We start from the raw sequence: 18,243 nt of genomic DNA, 5'->3' as shown, positions 1-18,243 counted from the left end.
GAATGGCCTTGGAGGGAACTTTCCTTCGCCCTCCCCCCATCTTCCCCTCCCTTCCCCTACCTAACCCACCTCCCCAGCCCTATCTAAACCCCCCCTTACCTTTGTTGCACGATTTATGCCTGCTAAAAGCAGATGTAAATCTGCGCGCGCCAGCGGGCTGCTGGTGCGCCATCACCCGACTCGGGGGCTAGTCCGGAGGCCTCGACCACGCCCCCGGGCACGCCCCGAAACGCCGCGTCATTCCGACACGCCCCTTTTACGAAGCCCCGGGACTTACGCGCATCCCGGGGCTCTGTGCGCGCCGGCGGCCTATGCAAAATAGGCGCGCCAGCGCATTTAAAATCCGCCCAATTGTACCTTGTCACCTTTCATTTCACTATACTACTGGTTCTTCATGCCTAAATGGGCCTTTGAAAATTGCTACAATATAGGCTACTTTTACATGCATAAATCTTTTTGAAAAATACCTCCATTATGCATTAAAAGGTCTGAAATTATATAAAAGTTAAATGTGAGCCGCCTTAATGTTTGGCTCACTAATCACATGTTATTATCTGAGACAATTTAATACAGGCACTACTCAATCTCTTTTTTACTGTGACAGCACAGAGCATGGTCAGCACTCACATAATCCCCTCCAAATCGACCAAGTTTAGTGCCTACACAATTGGTTGTTCAGCACAGTATAACCTTGCCCTTCACACACCGTTTTCCCTTGGTGTGAATCAATGGCATGTCAGCTTGCTGTTCATAAGTCACTGCATCGTGCAGATTCTCTCTTCACAAGAAGATGTCACTGGCTTTACCTTTCCAGGAACCTGCAGTGGACCCAGCTCCAGACAAACAGAATGAGAAAAAACAGGTGGGGTTGGGGGTTTTTTTTTGTTTTTTTACACATTATGGATGCGAATTAAAATAATAATCTAAAAGATTCAGGCATTTTACATTAGTGTATTCAAATTAGAAAGAGTTGGAACAGGATGCCTCTTGAATTCAAGGTTTCTTTACCTCTGAACTTTTATTTTACAATCAGAAATTGCATAGAATTTTATTTTTTTTTATCATAAATTGAAACGCTTTACAAAACCCTCATGATACTGAGCGGAAAGAAAAGTGTTAGGAAGGAAGGTCTTTTTTCCAAAGCCCATTAATGATCTGGTGTAGTCTTGTCATAGGCGCTTTTTCTATCATCTTACTGCAGCAGGATATTTTGTAGCAAACCCTCATGTCATGAGCTGCTGTCTCTGTTGGTTGGTGGACTTACAGTAACTTTGTTAAGTCTTGTAAATGCCAGTCTTCAGATGGAGAGTTTCCATGTCTGCATCACCTTCTCTCTATTCAAGAATGAGATGCAGAGACAGTAATGCAGCTCCTCCATCTTATGGTACAGGAGATATTTGATACCTTTCATCCTCCCTACACTAAGCAACCTTTCTTTAACATGTCAACTTGAAAACAAACAAAAATTAAAAAGACACAGAAACCCACCACTGTCTGGATATTTCAAGGCCTCTCTAAGTGTATGGTCTCTGATGTTCATTTTTGGCATTGTACTGCATTAATGGACTCCTGCGTTTTGTCTCCTGCCTTGGACCTTTTAACCATCATCTCCCTTCTGACATTACTGCATAGGAAGAAATCTCTTTATCCCTGCAGACAAACGCTTGGCGATCAATAGACGAGAAAAAATGATTCCATTTCTTCTGCTCCATCAGCCAAAGAAACCCCCGTTCTTCTGACTCCTTTCCCCATAGTTATTGCAACCTGCTAATAATTTCACTGCTGGTGTGGGCAGATTTGGCACGCTTCTGCAGTCTGGGAATGGAAAGGCCTCAGTGACGCTGGACTGTTGCTTTTTAAAGTTTGGAATGCCAGGTCAGCAGAACAGTCTCTTACAAAATCATTTTGAGGGAGTACATTTTCCATCCAGATGTCTTTCTGTTCTGCTTTTCAGATGTCTTGACTGTTAAAAATAAAAATGTAAAAGTTTTTGTAATTCTATAGGTTCATGTCCTATGTGTCAAGTTTATTATCCTTCTCTGATGTCCTTTACCATTCTATTCAGGTTCACTGCTGTTTGTTGTTTTCTCCCAGTCTAAACTTTCTTCACTTGGGGCTAGGGATGGACGGGACCTGAGACCCTGGAATCTGCGACATTCAGGACAGACGCGAATGTGCGTGCAGCCACGTGCCACAAGCGCGGCTTCTTGTGCAAGTCGCTGTGCTAATGGATCCGGGCCACTTCCTCCACATAATTTTCCATTACTGAGGGTGGCTGTGTTGCGGACTCGGCGTTCCTCGGTGACAGCAGAACGTGTTCGTACCCCTCCAATGTGTCTTCGTCGAGGGTGGAAGCTCTCCTTGCAGAGAATGATATTCTGCAGTTCAGTCATCATCTCTTGGCAAACTGACACCTGCAGCAGAGAAGAATGGCACATTTTTAAAATACTGATCACGCTGCATGATTTGATATTTCTGAGGTTTTGCACTATACCTGTAAAATAACTTTTTTTTTTTTACTCTCATAGGAATCAATTTTCAAAACTATACAGGCAGCTGAAAAATCCATAGGTACTTTTAACCCATGGATTTTGCATCAGTTTTCAAAAAGGATGTATGAGTGCTGCTGTTGGCTCAAACTGTAACACTGACATTCTGCCTGGGGACTCTAACCCAGGGGCTAATCTTACTGGGAGTTACCTGAGGGGCTTATCACCTGCATGCACACAGGACTGCATCAGGGGCTTACCCAATGTAAACACACACACAATTACTGGCATTATACCTGGGGGCTTGAACCCAGGAGCTTATTCCCCACACAAATAGTCACACGCATACTCTGACTCAGTACATCATGGTTCCAGGTATTTCTGATAGGTTTATTTAAGCAATAAGAGGATAGAACAGAGAATAAATAAAATCAAATACAGAAGAGTTAGTTGCAGATAACTATATATATATATCTTACATTTTCCAATTGGTCAATCTGTGCTATCATGTCCAGAAAGCGATCTCTTTCTCCTTTAGCTATTATCAGTCAGTTTAGTACTTGCTGCTATCCCTTTGCCAGTTATACTTTAGCTGTATATCTGGAACTGTTATGAGAAATGCATGCAGTGTTCCCAAAGCACAGTCTAGGCTGTCTCTTGACTCCCTCATATCAGATTCTGTGCACCTGATATTTACTACTTATTTTCACAGAGGTCCATCTCCAATAGGGCAGTTAGTGGACAAGTTATCTTGCTAAGGATAACTGGATATCTTGACTTGTATATTCAGTGGTAGAAATGTCCTGCTGAATATACTTGCTTAAAGTTAAAAACCTAACCAGCTATGTTTGAATATAGCCAATTAGGTTTTTAAGTTATCCGGCCTTATGTGCATGATAACTTCCTATTTATCCAGACATCTTCAAAAATTATCTGGGTAAATAGCACCGTGAATGTAAGAATGAAGAAGAAGTGGTATGGCCGATTTTGAACCTTCAGTAACATTTAAAATGCACTGTTGGAGCATTCTCCTCCAACCCACAATCCCTTTCAAATTAAATAAAAATTGTGCATGGTGGCACTTGGAACTCTTAAACCCCCCCCACCCCCTTCCCTAAAGCTATGAGAAAATAAATCTGCTGCTGCTGGTCCCTCCCTCCTTCGCCTTCCCCCAACAAGATATGAGTCACTGCATATCTAAAGCCCCGACTCTCCTCCCATCCTCCATGCCATGGAAATTCCTGCCGAGAGCGAGATATGCCCTTACCCGTTCCCGGCATGCTCCAGCCTAGCCTCTGTCAAAGCTTTGCTGGAAGCTTCCAGTGCTAGAAGTAGAAACCCTCAGCGAGAGTAGTCAGAAGGAATTCCATTACATTTGCACTTTCCCTTCAAAATTTGCCCAAGGAAAAAGTAACCACAGAAAATTTCACCTTTTTTAAGCAGATACGTTTTCCGATCTAAACAATACACTCACTCTGCATGTTGTTACATCCCTCGGCCTAACTCCACCCTGGGACATCTCCATGAAAATGTGGGTAAAAGTACATAAGTTATGGAACAAAATCCATATTTTTCTCTGAAGACAAGCAGGATGGTAGTCCTCATGCATGGGTGACATCATCGAAAGGAGCCCAGCACGGAACTTTAATCTCAAAGATTCTAGAACTTTCAAACATGCCCTACTGATCATGTGCAGCTGTAGTTATCACCCTGCCCTCTAGGCAGAGTCCTTCTATCTCTTTTTTTTTTTCTGGGGAGCCGCGTGTCTCATGGTATTCAGCTTTGCTCTCTCCTCACGGTTTTTGTAAGTTATTTTTTTCTAGAGCTGCAGCTGTTTTCTTTCCTTTACCTTATGGAGGTTTTATTTCTTTTCCTTTTTCTTCTTCTTTCCTCTGTCTGCCAGCCGCATGGAGAGCCTTACTTGCTATGCAGTCTGGCAGAGTCAATTTCTATTCTTTATTTAAAAAAAAAAAAATACTGCACCGGCAGTTTAGTATCTGAGTCCTCTCCTTGCTCTGTCTGTTTTTGTACCTTTGTCAGGTGCTGGCAGGACTGACTGAATGCAGTCCGTGGGTAATCCTTGTAGGCTGCTGAGCTTGGGGACTCGTCTGAGTTCTACCCGGGCAGGAGTTCCATGTTGTTTCACCAATCAATCAGCATTGATGGAGGTTCGGACAGTGCAGAGATCGAGGACCACACTGTTCCTGGCGGGGGGGGGGGGGGGGGGGGGGGAGCTCATCCTCCCCACATTCAAAGGAGCTAGTCTCCAGGGGCAGGAGCCCTGGAAGACGTAGCCTCCCCTCCTGCTTGCCTGTGATATGGCAGTGCATTGCCTTGTGAGAGAGGGTGAGTAGGAGCCTGGGCAAGTAGCTTGCTGCTGTACCTTCAGTGCCATGCCCAGTAACTGTTATTAAAGCTCTGTTGTTAAAACTGGGAATTAACAATCTGTTATTAGAGCTCTGTTGTTAAAGCTGAGAGATAGCAATCTGTTATTAATGGAGATGCTGGAGATAGCAATCTGTTATTATTTAGAATAGTTGTGGGTGGATCAGTGGCAGGTGACCATGCCCTCGGGGGAGATCCCGAGAGGGACAACTGTCAGGCTAGTGTAAGAGACAGACACACACTAGTTCTTTTATTAGACAATATATTAAACCACCAGAGGTGGCAGTAGTGAGCTGGAAGCGCCCGGCTGGGTTGTAATCCCTCAGGTATTGGAACAGCGATCCCAAGGTGGCTGAGCTGTAGAGAAACTAAGAAAGTGAGTAGATAGGATATGCAGAGTTCTGGAACAAGTCCTTGATGATAATACTCACACCATAGTCTTTTGAGGCAGCCCAGGAGTTGGAATGCAGTAGGCCCTCGAGGAGTGAGTACCTGGTCCCAGGGAAAGCTCTGAGAGATAGATGGAAACTCACTAATGTTGTAAGCAGTGATGACTTCTTAGCAGAAGTGGTATTCAGGAGCTGGTCCGGGACGTGGGCCCTCGAGGAGTGGGTACCGGTTCTGGACTGCGATCTGAAAAGAAAAAGAGTGAGGCCCCCAAGGAGCGGGTACCTCTAGTGAAGTCTGAGGATGCAGAGTAGCTAGGTTTGCGGAGAGTGAATCCCATCCGCAATGATACCCGGAGGTAGCGAAACCCCTTGCTAACTCGTCTTGTTAGCGAAAACTGAGACCTTAAATATCTGGAGCTGATGACGTCCTCTCAGGGGGACGCCCCTGAGGTTCGCGCCAACACCGGTACATCAGTTGGGCCGCACGTGCGCCCTTAGGCATCTGGTCAACATGGCGGCTTGCAGCGTCGAGAGGGTCAGGGAACGCTGGAGGAGGACGGCCTGGAGGCGCCACAGCAGCTAGCCTTCCATCAACCCCGGAGGGAGTCGCCAACGAGGTAAGGTTGGCGGAGCAGAGACGACGGAGAGCGACGGACACAACAGTAACGGTTGCCTGTGCACATCTGTGACCAGTGACATGTTGATCTGACACATCTAGGTCAGGACAGCGTCAGGGACCAGGACTGTCATTGAACGCCCAACTGGAGAGTTGACAGGTTTTTCAGGATCTGGAGGCTCGATTCCCAAAGCTTTCCTATCCCTTCAGGAAGGGAGGATTCATTTGGGTTCCAGGGCAACTCTTATGAGTTCCCCTTTGAATGCCTGGTTGTCCACCCCTGCAATGGGTGTCCATCATTCTCTGTTTCCAGGAGAAGGCATGTCACTGCTTTTGACTGGCGGTAGTGCTCTCCTTAGGTTGTCCTAAGGCACAGCAGGTCTATTTTGCAAGGGAACCTTTCCAGAGTAGCTCCCCGGTAAATATTAGAGGTTTCTCCTGTCCAGGAGTCACATTTGATACCTGCTGCGCTCAATGGGAGTTTTTTTTTATAAGAACCACTATTGCCAGTCATTCTCGCCTGTAGACCCTACCTCCAGTGAGAAGGGTTCTAATTCATCTAATTGGTGAGTATGCCTTTCAACCTATCGCCATATCCATGGCTGAGGGAGTTGGGGGAATGAGGGATCCTGCAACAGAGGTGCTACTCTGGTTGCAGTGGCTTGCAAGCTGTACTACCCTATTTTAGGGATATCCCTGTCTGCGGACAGGGGAGTCCTGGTTCATCTAACGATTGTTCCATTTACTGGACCGTGTGCTTCCTTGGGGGAAGTATATGCTATCATGGCTGAGGTATTAATCTCTAAGCCAGGTTCAGGGCAATCTGTTCTGAGATCGCCCTTGCCCTGTCCTGCTACCCTTAGAGTTTCCAGGTCAGTGAAGAAATCCTATTTGACAGGGGTTTGCACTTGCAGCACCCCGGCTTCCTGTCTCTTAGTGGTGTGTTTCTGGATTTCTTCCCTGGGGGATTTGCTTTCAGTTTCAGCTGTTTCAAGCAGGCTGAGGGCTCTATCTCTGTCGGTAACTCTCTACTGGAATCGGCAGTGAGTTATTTGCTTGGGGTGAGATATACAACCTAGCGACTTGTGCTTACTCTGGCAATCCAGCGGTCTGCCTCCTTGTATTCTTTGCTCCTTCCAACTTCCAGTTGGAATTTCGGAGGGGGGGGGGGGGGGGGGGAAGGGAGCTAAGGCATTCGTGCAGGGAAACACACACCACTTTTTCCTATATTTTCCAAAAGTTCTGGCCAATACTGCCTTTAGCTTTTCTCACCTAACTAGGTTGTCCAAAGTGCCTTCCTGCTCACCTGAACTATCCTGCAGGCAGCTGGATAGCCCTGATCTTAACAGGGTTCAGTGTGGGTGAGCTTCAGGCCTAACTTACCTCCCTGCTTGGGGTTTTGGGCTAGTGATCCCATTCAGGGATTGCCTGAATTTCTTGTTGCTGTCCTGCTGGTCAGCTATGTCTGGTTCTTTAGCATGTAGGGTCTGTTACAGACCCTTCCGTAGTTGCCGATTATTCTTCCAAAAGTTGCTTGGGTTTTCTGCCCATTATGCCTTTTAGCCAAATATGGGCACACTTCTGCAGAGACATTTAGTTCTTCTGATGTCAGTGGACCGCAGTTTGTTACTGGGGAGTTCTCGAGCCCCAGTTGTTTTTTTCAGTTGTCTTGTAACAACAAAGAAAACTGTGCGGTCTTCATCCAAGAGTCTTTCTTGTGTTTACATCTCTAGACTTTTTCCTATATCCAGGAGGTTCTAGACCTACTGTTAAGAGTTTACTAATCCGAAACCCCTGCCTTAGGCGCCTCTGTTATGCATCGGGGTTTTGTGTCTCAGTCTTTTCTATGGTTTTCTCTTTGTAGAGCCCAACTCTTTTCCTGCCTAGACCCCTTTGTCGGTCGGCTGCCTCACAAGGAAAAGGGAGGGAGGTGGTGCTTTCAGCACGGTGTGGGGTCCCGCTTCATTCTGTTCGGATAGCCTACAGCTTGGGATTCACCCATGTGTGAGGACTACCATCCTGCTTGCCCTCGGAGAAAGTGTTTTCTGAGGACAGCAGGATGTTAGACCTCACGAAATCCGCTCGCCTGCCCTGGGAGTTGGTTCGTCCATAAGCTATATTATGGACTGAAGGACTTTACCTAAGGGTCAGGGTGATGACTGCAGCTGCACATTCTCAATAAGGCATGTTTGAAAGGTCTAGATTCTTGGAGATCAAAGTTCTGTGCCGGGCTCCATCCGATGATGCCAACCCATGTGTGAGGACGTCCTTTGAGAACACCTGTTATAGGTAAGCAACTCTGCTTTATCTTCTTACAGTGTGGGCAATTTTCAAACAGCCTATATAACTCAGGCTTTTGAAAATTGCTCTCCCCATGTTCTCTGTACAAAAGGAAATAGAATTGTTTCCCTAATAAAAATGTTCTGTAATCTGTCATTTTATCTGAGCGGTCTTGAAAGTTGCTCCGATCTCTTAAAATGAATAGAACATTACCTCAGTTTCTTCAGCATGTTGAACTGTCCACAGAAATTCCAGCATAGCCATAAAAATTGCTACAATTAAACCACAGATGAGAACTACAAATATTCCACCAATGTTCTCCATTCCCAGACCTGAACAAAGCAGAAGAAAATTGATTGTTCTATTTGTCACTTCAGGAATATAGCATTAGCTAGGATTAGAGCTTAACAGTGGTGGAAAAGGAGGGCAGAGAGGTCTCACGTCCATCCTTCCCCATGGACTTAAACATTTTCTGTAACTGATATGTCTTTGTCTCATCCTCTCGGTGCTAGCCTTTTAGCTCCTTTACCTTCCTTTCTCCAACTTAGTACTATGCAACATAAAGATTTTACAATGCATTTGCATATTCTACAATGAAGGGGATTTTCAAAGGCATTTCCATGGGTAAAACAGTACTTCACCTACAGAAATAGCTTATTATAAAATTGCCTGCCAGATATGCTGGTAAAGTTACTCACGTATGCCCTACATGCATGTGAGTTTATCCAGACTGAGTGGAGACATTTTCGGGGTGATGTTGGGGAGGGGTTTGGACCTACGTGCATGCTTTTAGCTTTTCAAAAGTAGGAATGCAGATTTTCTTAAAAGTGTTTCCTGTGCACGCACAAATTAGCAGGTTTAATTCTGTGTGGGTAGTTTTCGTGGGATAATTATCAAAGTGAACATATTTGTACATGTGGGTTCACTTTGAAAGTTGGTGTAACATGGTTATATTTGTCAACTTTCTTATGTGGACTGTTACTAAATAACTCTGTATTGTGCATAAAGTGGGTAAATTTAGAGCATGTACATCTTGCTACATATCTTGATTCATAAGTAGCTCAGGACTGGAATACACTGGCATAGTGTGAGGTCTGGTCAATTTGGGATTTGAAGTGGGGATGATTTAGTTTGGAGGATAGATGGGCACAGAGTGAATACAGTGAAAGGCCACAGTCCCAGGGGCAATGACCTGATCCCCAAGAAATCAGATTGGTTGGAGGACCAGTAAAAATGGGTTTCTGGGAACAAGGAAGCATTCCCAGCAACTTGAAGGCTGACCAGCTTCTTACCACGGAATTTAGATCTTGAATTCTGACTCTGAACCGGTCATGCTTGCTTGCGACTTAGGCTGCCTGGTTCTTAGCCTACTTGTTTGTGGACTTCATTGAGCTTTGGTTTAGATCTGCATCTATCTGTTCCCTATTGGCAGGATCAGAGCTGATCTATTTATATTTATTATCTAGTATAACCTGGAAGTAAACACCTAGATCTGTACGTGACCTGTTTGTCTCTCTGTTCTTCGGGAACCCATGAGTACACCCTTCAGGGAAGTGATACAACGTATGAGTTCCAGATCGCTTCAGATTGAGAGACAAGTGCCTAATCCTTAGCATACTCTGTATATATTGTCTTTCACTAGGGCTTACATTTGATTGAATTTTGTACTTTGATCCTCTGCAGCTGATCCTGAAGTAATTCTTTGTCTAGAAGTCACTATTAGTCAACCAGGACAACTGTAAAATCATCTAATTTCTTCTGTCATAGTAAATCAAGATGCTAGAGTATGATTTATTGATTTTATTTTGCTGTGACTAAATGAGTGTTTACCACAGTCTGTCAATCCCTGACTTGCTTTGTTACAAATTTACAAGGTTAAAGTTTTCCTTTCCTTTCTATCATCATTTTTATTGCATTCCTGAAAGCCTGTCCAGCATGTTTGATAAGTAAGAAAAGTCTTCCTTAAGATTCAGCTCTTTTGCCTTGTGGAACAACATTTACCCTGTGGGGATAGGGAAATACCTACAGTACCTGAATGTAATCTGCTTTGAAGTACCTGAAAAAGCAGAATATAAATCAATAAAATAAATGTTTACTGTTATGAGATCCCAGGACAGTGCCAACTGGTACTGGGATGATAGTATATCAAGGATCTAACTGAAAACAATTGATAGCTATTCCCATTGACAAAAAAGAAAAATTAAAGGAACTCGCTTACACAAATAAAATATAAATTCATTTCATTCAAGAAACCCATAAAAAATAAATTTGTGATCTTCCCATAGCTAATCCTACCTGCCCATTTTTACTTTTCCTTTATCTACAACTATTTATCTCAGTCTTCCTTATTAGGGCCACAACTAGGGTGGGGCAAGTGAGGCACCCATCCTAGATTCTTCTCTGAGATGCCTCCAAATATATGCCATGTACTTCCTGTATTTTGTGTATTAAACCAAAGCTGGAATATCTTGTAAATGTATGTATGCACAAATGTGTAATGAATGTCAAATTTAAAACTTATTTAAACTTTAAACATTTTATAATTGGATGGGGGAGGGAGCACTAAATTGACCTCCTACCCCTTGCACTGGATTTTTCTTATCATTAATCCATGCTCTGTTAACTCATGCCAGTGTATACCGTGAGTTGTATACAATTGCAGGGTGAGAGAACAATGGCTCTTCCAGCATTAACTGTGTGCTCTCTAAAGTTTGCAATAATAGCACTTGGTACCACAGCTTCCTTCCTTAACTTCCCTAACATTAAGAACTGGATGATGGAAATTCAGAAGAGAAAATTAGAAAAAAGACTGTGATGCATACCCACCAGATTTAAGAAAATGGGATTAATGGTTTTATGCTCTGAAAGGCAAGAATTAAAATTAGGAGGGATGGTGTTCATTGGTATGAGAGAACCAAAAACTTTATAACTAGTTGTTTTGATTTTTCTTTTAAAGAAGAATTTAATATATTTTAATGTAAACAATTCAAAGCATCTCATGTAACATCTGTCATATGCAAACAAGGCAGGAACAATCTATATAGATTTTACAAAACGTTATCATCCATCCATATTCAAATACACACCTAACCATCACACATATAGCACTCATACTCAACGCATTTAGTATAAAATCACTATAACACACCATCTCAAACACAACGCAATAACGTGCATACTCATATATAACTATCTAACTCCAATTCAGGCATAATTGCGCCAACTCAACATCACGTTCCTAATACAACGTAACTGCAAATGTATGATATACCACTATTCATGCTACAATTAGTTCAATATTAGATCATATCATTTGCAAGTTTCCACACGTTTACAAATACATTTTAAATCACCATACACTTCAAAAAGTGTATTCAACTTTTTGGAGTGTATTAGGAACGTGATGTTGAGTAGATGCAATTGTGCCTGAATTGGGAAGAACTTGAGTATCATTTGAGATGGTGTGGTGATGCCTAAATTAGGAAGTTTTTGGAGACTACCTTCTTGAAAAATCAATTTATATCCTTGAATTTAATATTAATGATAAGATACCCCAAGATATAAGGCGGAGTTAGATTCAGGTTTAATATGGGGTGGTATGTTTTAAGTTATGAGCGTGTGTTGATGATATTCATGTGGGTTATGTATTGGTATTGGGCCAGCTATTCCCCCTGAAGAAGCCCAGGTTTGGGTGAAATGAGAGACATTTGTTGGGGTGTTTTATTGAAGAGTGAAGGGATTTTGAACTGAAGAGTGAACTATAAAAGTGAATTGAAGAAGCCCCGATGGGACAGGTCAATGGGAATTGAGATTTCCGTCATTTATTGGAGTTAGATAACCACTTAAACCTAAAGAAATTCGTCAACAACACTACCAAAGAGTGCTTTTATAAACTCCAAATACTAAAAAAGCTCAGACCCCTCCTACACTTCTGGGACTTCCGGACGGTCCTCCAAGCCACCGTGTTTTCAAAAATAGACTATTGTAACTCCCTCCTCCTGGGCCTCCCTACAAGCACCACTAAACCCTTACAGGTAGTCCAGAACGCAGCCGCTAGAATCCTAACAAACTCCAAAAAAGGCGACCACATCACACCCATACTTAAGAACCTACATTGGCTCCCCATAAGCGCCAGAATCATTTATAAGTCCCTCACTATCATACACAAAACCATCCACAATCAACTCCCACTCACACTAAAAATCCCGCTACGATTCCACACCTCAAATAGACCAATTAGAGAGGCCTATAAACAAACCCTCCACACCCCCCCCCCCATCAAATCCACCATGCACTCCCTCACCAACAAACGGGCCTTCTCCTTAGCGGGTCCTTCCCTCTGGAATGACATGCCCCCCGACCTCCACCAGGAAAGCTGCCCATTCACCTTAAAAAAAAAAACCTCAAGACCTGGCTGTTCACCCAAGCCTTCCCCTAACACCCCATTACAGGCTGGTGAGCCTCAATTCCTTCTCAGCCAATCCTAACCCCCCTCAAAGGCCAATGATTTCCTCACTATGCTACGCCATGCTACCCTGTAGACTCTACCGGGACTAATGTATATTGTTGATAGGTATACAGTTGACATGTTCACTGTTGATCTACCAGATATCAGGCACTTCCTTACCCTGCCAGGCTATGCTACCTGGCAAAAACCAAAGTGCATTATGTATATTATTATTGTTGATATGTTTTCTAAGTTCAGTATTACTAATTCCTAGTTAGAACCTCCCCCAGTATTCTGTTGTTCTGTTCCCCTCTTCGCTTGATTATTCCAGTTCACTGTAACCCACCTAAATAGCGTTCGATGTAACCTTTCGTTGTACTTTTGTTCTATGTAAACTGATGCGATGTGACATTTGCCATGCACTTCGGTATAAAAAAAGAATTTAAATAAATAAATAATATATGAGTATGCATTTTATTGTGTTGTGTTTTGAGGTGGTGTGTTCCAGTGATTTTATGCTAAATGTGTCTGATATTGGTGGTGTATGTGTGATGGTTTGGTGTATATATATGAGTATGGATGGATGATCATTTTTATGTACAATGTACCTGCATTGTTTGCATATGATAGATGTTACATGAGATGCTTTGAATTGTTTACATTAAAATTTACATAAAATTATTTTGTGAAAAAAACGTATGTTATAAGTTTTTGGTTTCTCTCATTTTCAATTTTGTGCATTTTTGTGATATATAAAGGAGAATTTTAAGACCTGCACGCCGGAGCACATGTGCGTATGTTTGCCGGCTCTCACACACGGACGCAACGATTTTATAACATACACACATATATGCGTGCCTGTTATAAAATCAGCTATACATGTGTACATATGCATACGATTTTACATTTACACACATTTGCGTACAAATACCGCCTCAGTTGCGTAAGGGGGGGGGGGTTTAGTAGATACTGCACTGACGCAATTAGCTGTTTCCCCAGTTTGTTCCCAGTTCACCCCAGTAAAGGAGAGGACTTCCTAAACCTCCTAGCTAACTTGCCTCTCTTTTACCCTGTTAACCACAACCCTTAAAACCCTGCTGATTAACCTAGTTTTCTTTGTTTCATGACTTACATGCCGTTCATAGCAGAAGTAAAGTTATGCGGATAGGGATCTCAGTGCACTGAATGCATAAATACTTATGTGCTGGTTTCATTCATATTTCTTGGAATGCCTGTACCCTGCCCCTTTTATGAAAAAAAAATTTACTCGTGCATCAGGAGATACGCATGTAGCCAGGCACCTCTTAAAATCCATTTAGCGCACACCGGCTGATACACGCACATAGCTCCTAGCTTTGGCGCACATAGGGCTTTTAAAATTCACCCAATATCGAGGGAATTGATTTGTACCTTCTCTGTACGTGTACATTGGTGAGAGACTTAACAATTCCAGTTCTGTCACATTGTCACACCAATGGGATGTACAAAAGCAGGGACCCCAGGGCTGGGTTAAATGTAACTTGTAGTACACTTGTACTGAACTTTGCTGTAGAAGATGCCCGTATGCTTCTTCTGTAATGCTTTGTAAATAAATGTAGAGATGTCTGAGATCAGTTCTGTTTAATATCTTTATGAGCGATATTGTGGAAAGGTTAAAAGGAAAAGTTTGTCTTTCTATGGATGACTTAAAGATATGCAATAGAGTGGATAAATCTGAGGGAGTAGACAAAATGTGACCTCACCTAAAAAAGCTTGAGGAATGGTCAGTTATGATTCAGTGCAAAAAAGTACAGAGTCATGCATTTGGGGTGCAAAAATATAAAGGAGCTGTTTGTGTAGGGTTGTGTAGAAGCTGATTTATATCGATCAGGAGAGACACCTTGAGGGTGATAGTGTCTGATCTCAAGGCAAGTGGCTAGAGCCAGAGAGAAGCTATGTTGCATAAATGAGGCATAACCAGTAGAAAAAAGGAAATGATGATGCCCCTCTACAAGTCACTGGTGAGGCTTCACTTAAAATACTGGAGGTCATACTTCAAATGGACAGAGATAGATTAGAAACAGTCCAGAGAGAGGGAGCCAAAATGGTGTGGAGTTTGTACCAAAAGCCATATGAAATGAGACTTCAAGGCCTGAACATATATACCTTTAGAGGAGAGACAGGGGAGATATGATACAGTCGTTTAAGTACATGAAAGATATTCACACAACTTTTTCCAATGGGAAAGTAGCTGTAGAGTTTGAAGCTACAAGAACAACATCAGAAAATTCGTTTTTCACAGAATGGGTAGTAGATGCATGGCATGCCCTCGCAGAGGAGGTGGCATGGATATAGACAGAAGCAAAATTTTAAAAAAAGCATGGGATAGACAGAGAGGATATCTTATTGGTAAGAAGATGGAAACAAAACACTGAAGTGACCTGCATAGGGCAGTGGTTCAACCCCAAACCACTTTGAAATTCTTATATTGTGCTTCTAAGTAAGCCATGAGGGTGACTTGCATGGAGCGTCAGTTACACCCTTAAACAGAAGGCGAAGGGATAACCTTCATGGAGTGGTGGTTACAACCCTGAACGCCTTGCTGGGCAGAACAGATGGGCCATTTCACTCTTTTTCTGCCATCATTTACTGTTACTATATTTACCAAAAAAACTCACATTAATCACCAGTTAAGCAGTCCTACAAAATAATGTTGATCACCATATTTATATTTTATAATTATAAATGTATAGATGACCAGGGAGTTGTCTTACATATTTCTTCTACTGAGGCTTGGGATTTTTTCACAATAAGACTAGGATTCCGATGTACTAAAGCGAGAACATTTTTTCATACTCCATGTACAAAAAATGTGTTATTTGTAGTAGTGTGCACTCTTTGCCATTTTAGTGCATGAAGCGAACTTCTTTTAAGAAAGTTTTAGCTTTACAAACAGTAAAATTTCACACAGTAGTATGCTTGCAAAATTTTATTTAAATTAATAGTTATTGAGTTGCTATGATGCAAAATTATGCAAAGCCACTAATTTATTTATTTAAAAAATTTATGAATCGCTCTTCCTGATTAAGAATCACTCAAAGCGATATACAATCAATATGATAATACATATCAGCCAAAATAAAACCTAAAAGATGACAGATCGAAAATCTGCACACATAATTAAAATACTTAAAATAATTAGCACATAATAAAACTATGCATGAAATTTGTTTCACAAAGTTGATTTCCTGTAGAAAATCTATACATGCTATTTCACAAATAGTGCACTAAATTCTTCTGAGGTTAGTAAACTGATCCTTAGAGCGATGATATGCTATGTATTCTTATTCAACAAGATAACGGAAGTCTTGGTTGCAGGAAGTCCTTTTGTGGTTTTTTTTTTTGTTTTGTTTGTACCTTACATTTCAAAAAGCTGTTCTACTTTCCTGAAGTCCTTGTTTCTATGCAAATAATTTGTTATTCCTTTTAAAAAAGTGTATTCAATTCCAATTAATAAAATAATGAAACATTTCAGCAAAACAATTAACCAATACATAAAAATATTATTAACCTCTTCCCCTTTTTTTTCCAACAACACACTAGAAGGAAACTTCACATTGAACAATAAAATAAAAATTACCAGATCTCCTGGTAGCAACTGTCTGACTATCTCATAGATCAACGACAAACTTTCTATTCAGAAAATCTGGATTATCGGGCAATATTGCATATCATATAACCTCTGCTACCACAGGTCTAACAGGAGTCATATTCTTTAATTACCATTCTATTTAGTCTATCAGGCGTGCAATACCATCTGTACACAAGTTTATAACTCTTCTCCTGCACATTGGTCCTAATAGAGCTACCATTCCAAAGCACTGTAAAGACTCCCATCTATTCATGATCATTTATTACATGACCACAGTCTCTCACCCAGGCTTTTTTAAAATGACATATTTTTTATAAACTTGTTTATAGTAAAGATATAGTTTAAAAACCAAACCTTTACTCTGTAGTTTAGAAACTAAAAGACGTGCTCTTTTGACGTCTAAGGAGCATGCCATGGTTTTCTTTCTCTGTCATTCTGAGGATAAATGAAAGAGTAGTACAATAGCTTGATTCATGTGAAAAAAATACATTTTTGAAACAAATGAAGGAAGTATTCTGAGGACAACTTTGCCCTGAAAATACTGAGTAAGTGAAAATTTACAAAATAATGCTTGAATTTTACTATGCTAGCCAAAGAACTGGCTACCAAAAACATACTTATTAATAATCAAAAAGTACAGACCAAAAAGACTGAGAAGCTTAAAAGGGGAATTCATCAGTGCATTTAAATCTTAAGAAGAAAGGGGGTACAACTTTTTTGGCTTCACATCCTTTCACAAAATGAATTTTGTTGCAATGAATATTGTTAATATTGCCACAACATAAACTTCTTAGTATATGCATTGAGGCATTAATTGAGGCCTTTGAATAAACTCCAGTATTGCTTGGATAGAAACTCTATAAGGAGTAATGTTAGTGGAAAAGAACCAGCTTGCAAACTTTCTCCAAATTATGCAGTATGATTTATTAGTTGATCATTTTTTTTGCCCACAGTAGTCCTGATATTACTCTGCTGTAATATGCCTTTGTACTTAACATTTTCTTTTCAACTTCCATGCTGCCAGATTCAGTACAGATGAGTTGGGATGAAGAACTCATCTCTGTGACAGTAAATTGTCACTGATAGACAAATGGGGTGATTTTGAAACTAACTATCTGCTTTGATGTACACCTTGAAGTGCCGAAAAGCGGAATATAAAAATCTAAAACCTAACCTAAATTTAACTGTGGGGCTTGCAATACCCATGGGATTATAAACTTATTTTCAAAGGGAAACCCCATCTGCAATCATTGGGTACAATGTATCCATGTACATGAAGTTTAAATGCTTTAAAGCAGGTACAAATGTACTTGTGGAAAGTATAGAATTAAAGCCCTGCACTTACTTTTCCACCCCCGACCTTTCTCCATCCTGACTTCGCCCACATTTGCTGTAAACAGTCTGCCGGCAAATTGCCAGGCAGACTGGATGGAAATTTGGTCTTTATCGTCCATCATTACTATGTTTTATGTTGGCCAAGAACTCCTTGGCCAACATGAATTATGTCTGATGGGCATGAATTATGTCTGGTGGGCATGAACTTACTCTTTGAATTAACTTTGCTATGATGGCTCATGAAGGAAAAATGAACAGAAGATATTTCCAAGTGTTAACTAAGAAAGCAAACCGGTAGCCGATCCAAGGTGGCTGTCAGCAATGAAAACACGTGGATGGATCGGTGTAAAACAAAGTTTTATAGAAGCTTGCCCGACTCTGGCCGAGTTTCGCTCAAAGAGCTGCCTCAGGGGCTTGCAAGCCACTCGAATTGGCTTAAAACATCACAAAGTTATCACGTAACGAAGTCAAAGGTGATAACACAGCAGGTTTCTTTAAAATAGTATTAAAATCAAGTACTTTTAAAGGAGATCTTTAAAAGTAAGAGTATTATATACCAAATAAACGCTCAGCATGGATTAATGCCTTCTGCATACTATTTTAAAGAAACCTGCTGTGTTATCACCTTTGACTTCGTTACGTGATAACTTTGTGATGTTTTAAGCCAATTC

The 18,243-nt window shown here is 41.4% G+C and overlaps 1 protein-coding gene across 1 annotated transcript in view; it reads right to left on the bottom strand.

Annotated features, from left to right (window-relative positions):
- Window positions 1–1,003: 1,003 nt before the first annotated feature.
- GRIK4 (glutamate ionotropic receptor kainate type subunit 4) overlaps window positions 1,004–18,243 on the bottom strand; it is a 252,360-nt gene continuing 235,120 nt past the window's right edge. The window contains exons 20-21 of the mRNA XM_029572271.1: window positions 8,373–8,491; window positions 1,004–2,414 (exon numbers count right to left, since the gene is read on the bottom strand). Of these exons, the coding sequence (XP_029428131.1) occupies window positions 2,058–2,414; window positions 8,373–8,491 (476 nt within the window). The 3' untranslated portion in view covers window positions 1,004–2,057. The remainder of the gene's footprint in view (window positions 2,415–8,372; window positions 8,492–18,243) is intronic.

The sequence above is a fragment of the Rhinatrema bivittatum genome, chromosome 12 (assembly GCF_901001135.1).
Source record: "Rhinatrema bivittatum chromosome 12, aRhiBiv1.1, whole genome shotgun sequence".
Lineage (NCBI taxonomy): Eukaryota > Metazoa > Chordata > Amphibia > Gymnophiona > Rhinatrematidae > Rhinatrema > Rhinatrema bivittatum.
This window is presented reverse-complemented; position numbering and strand designations above follow the sequence as displayed.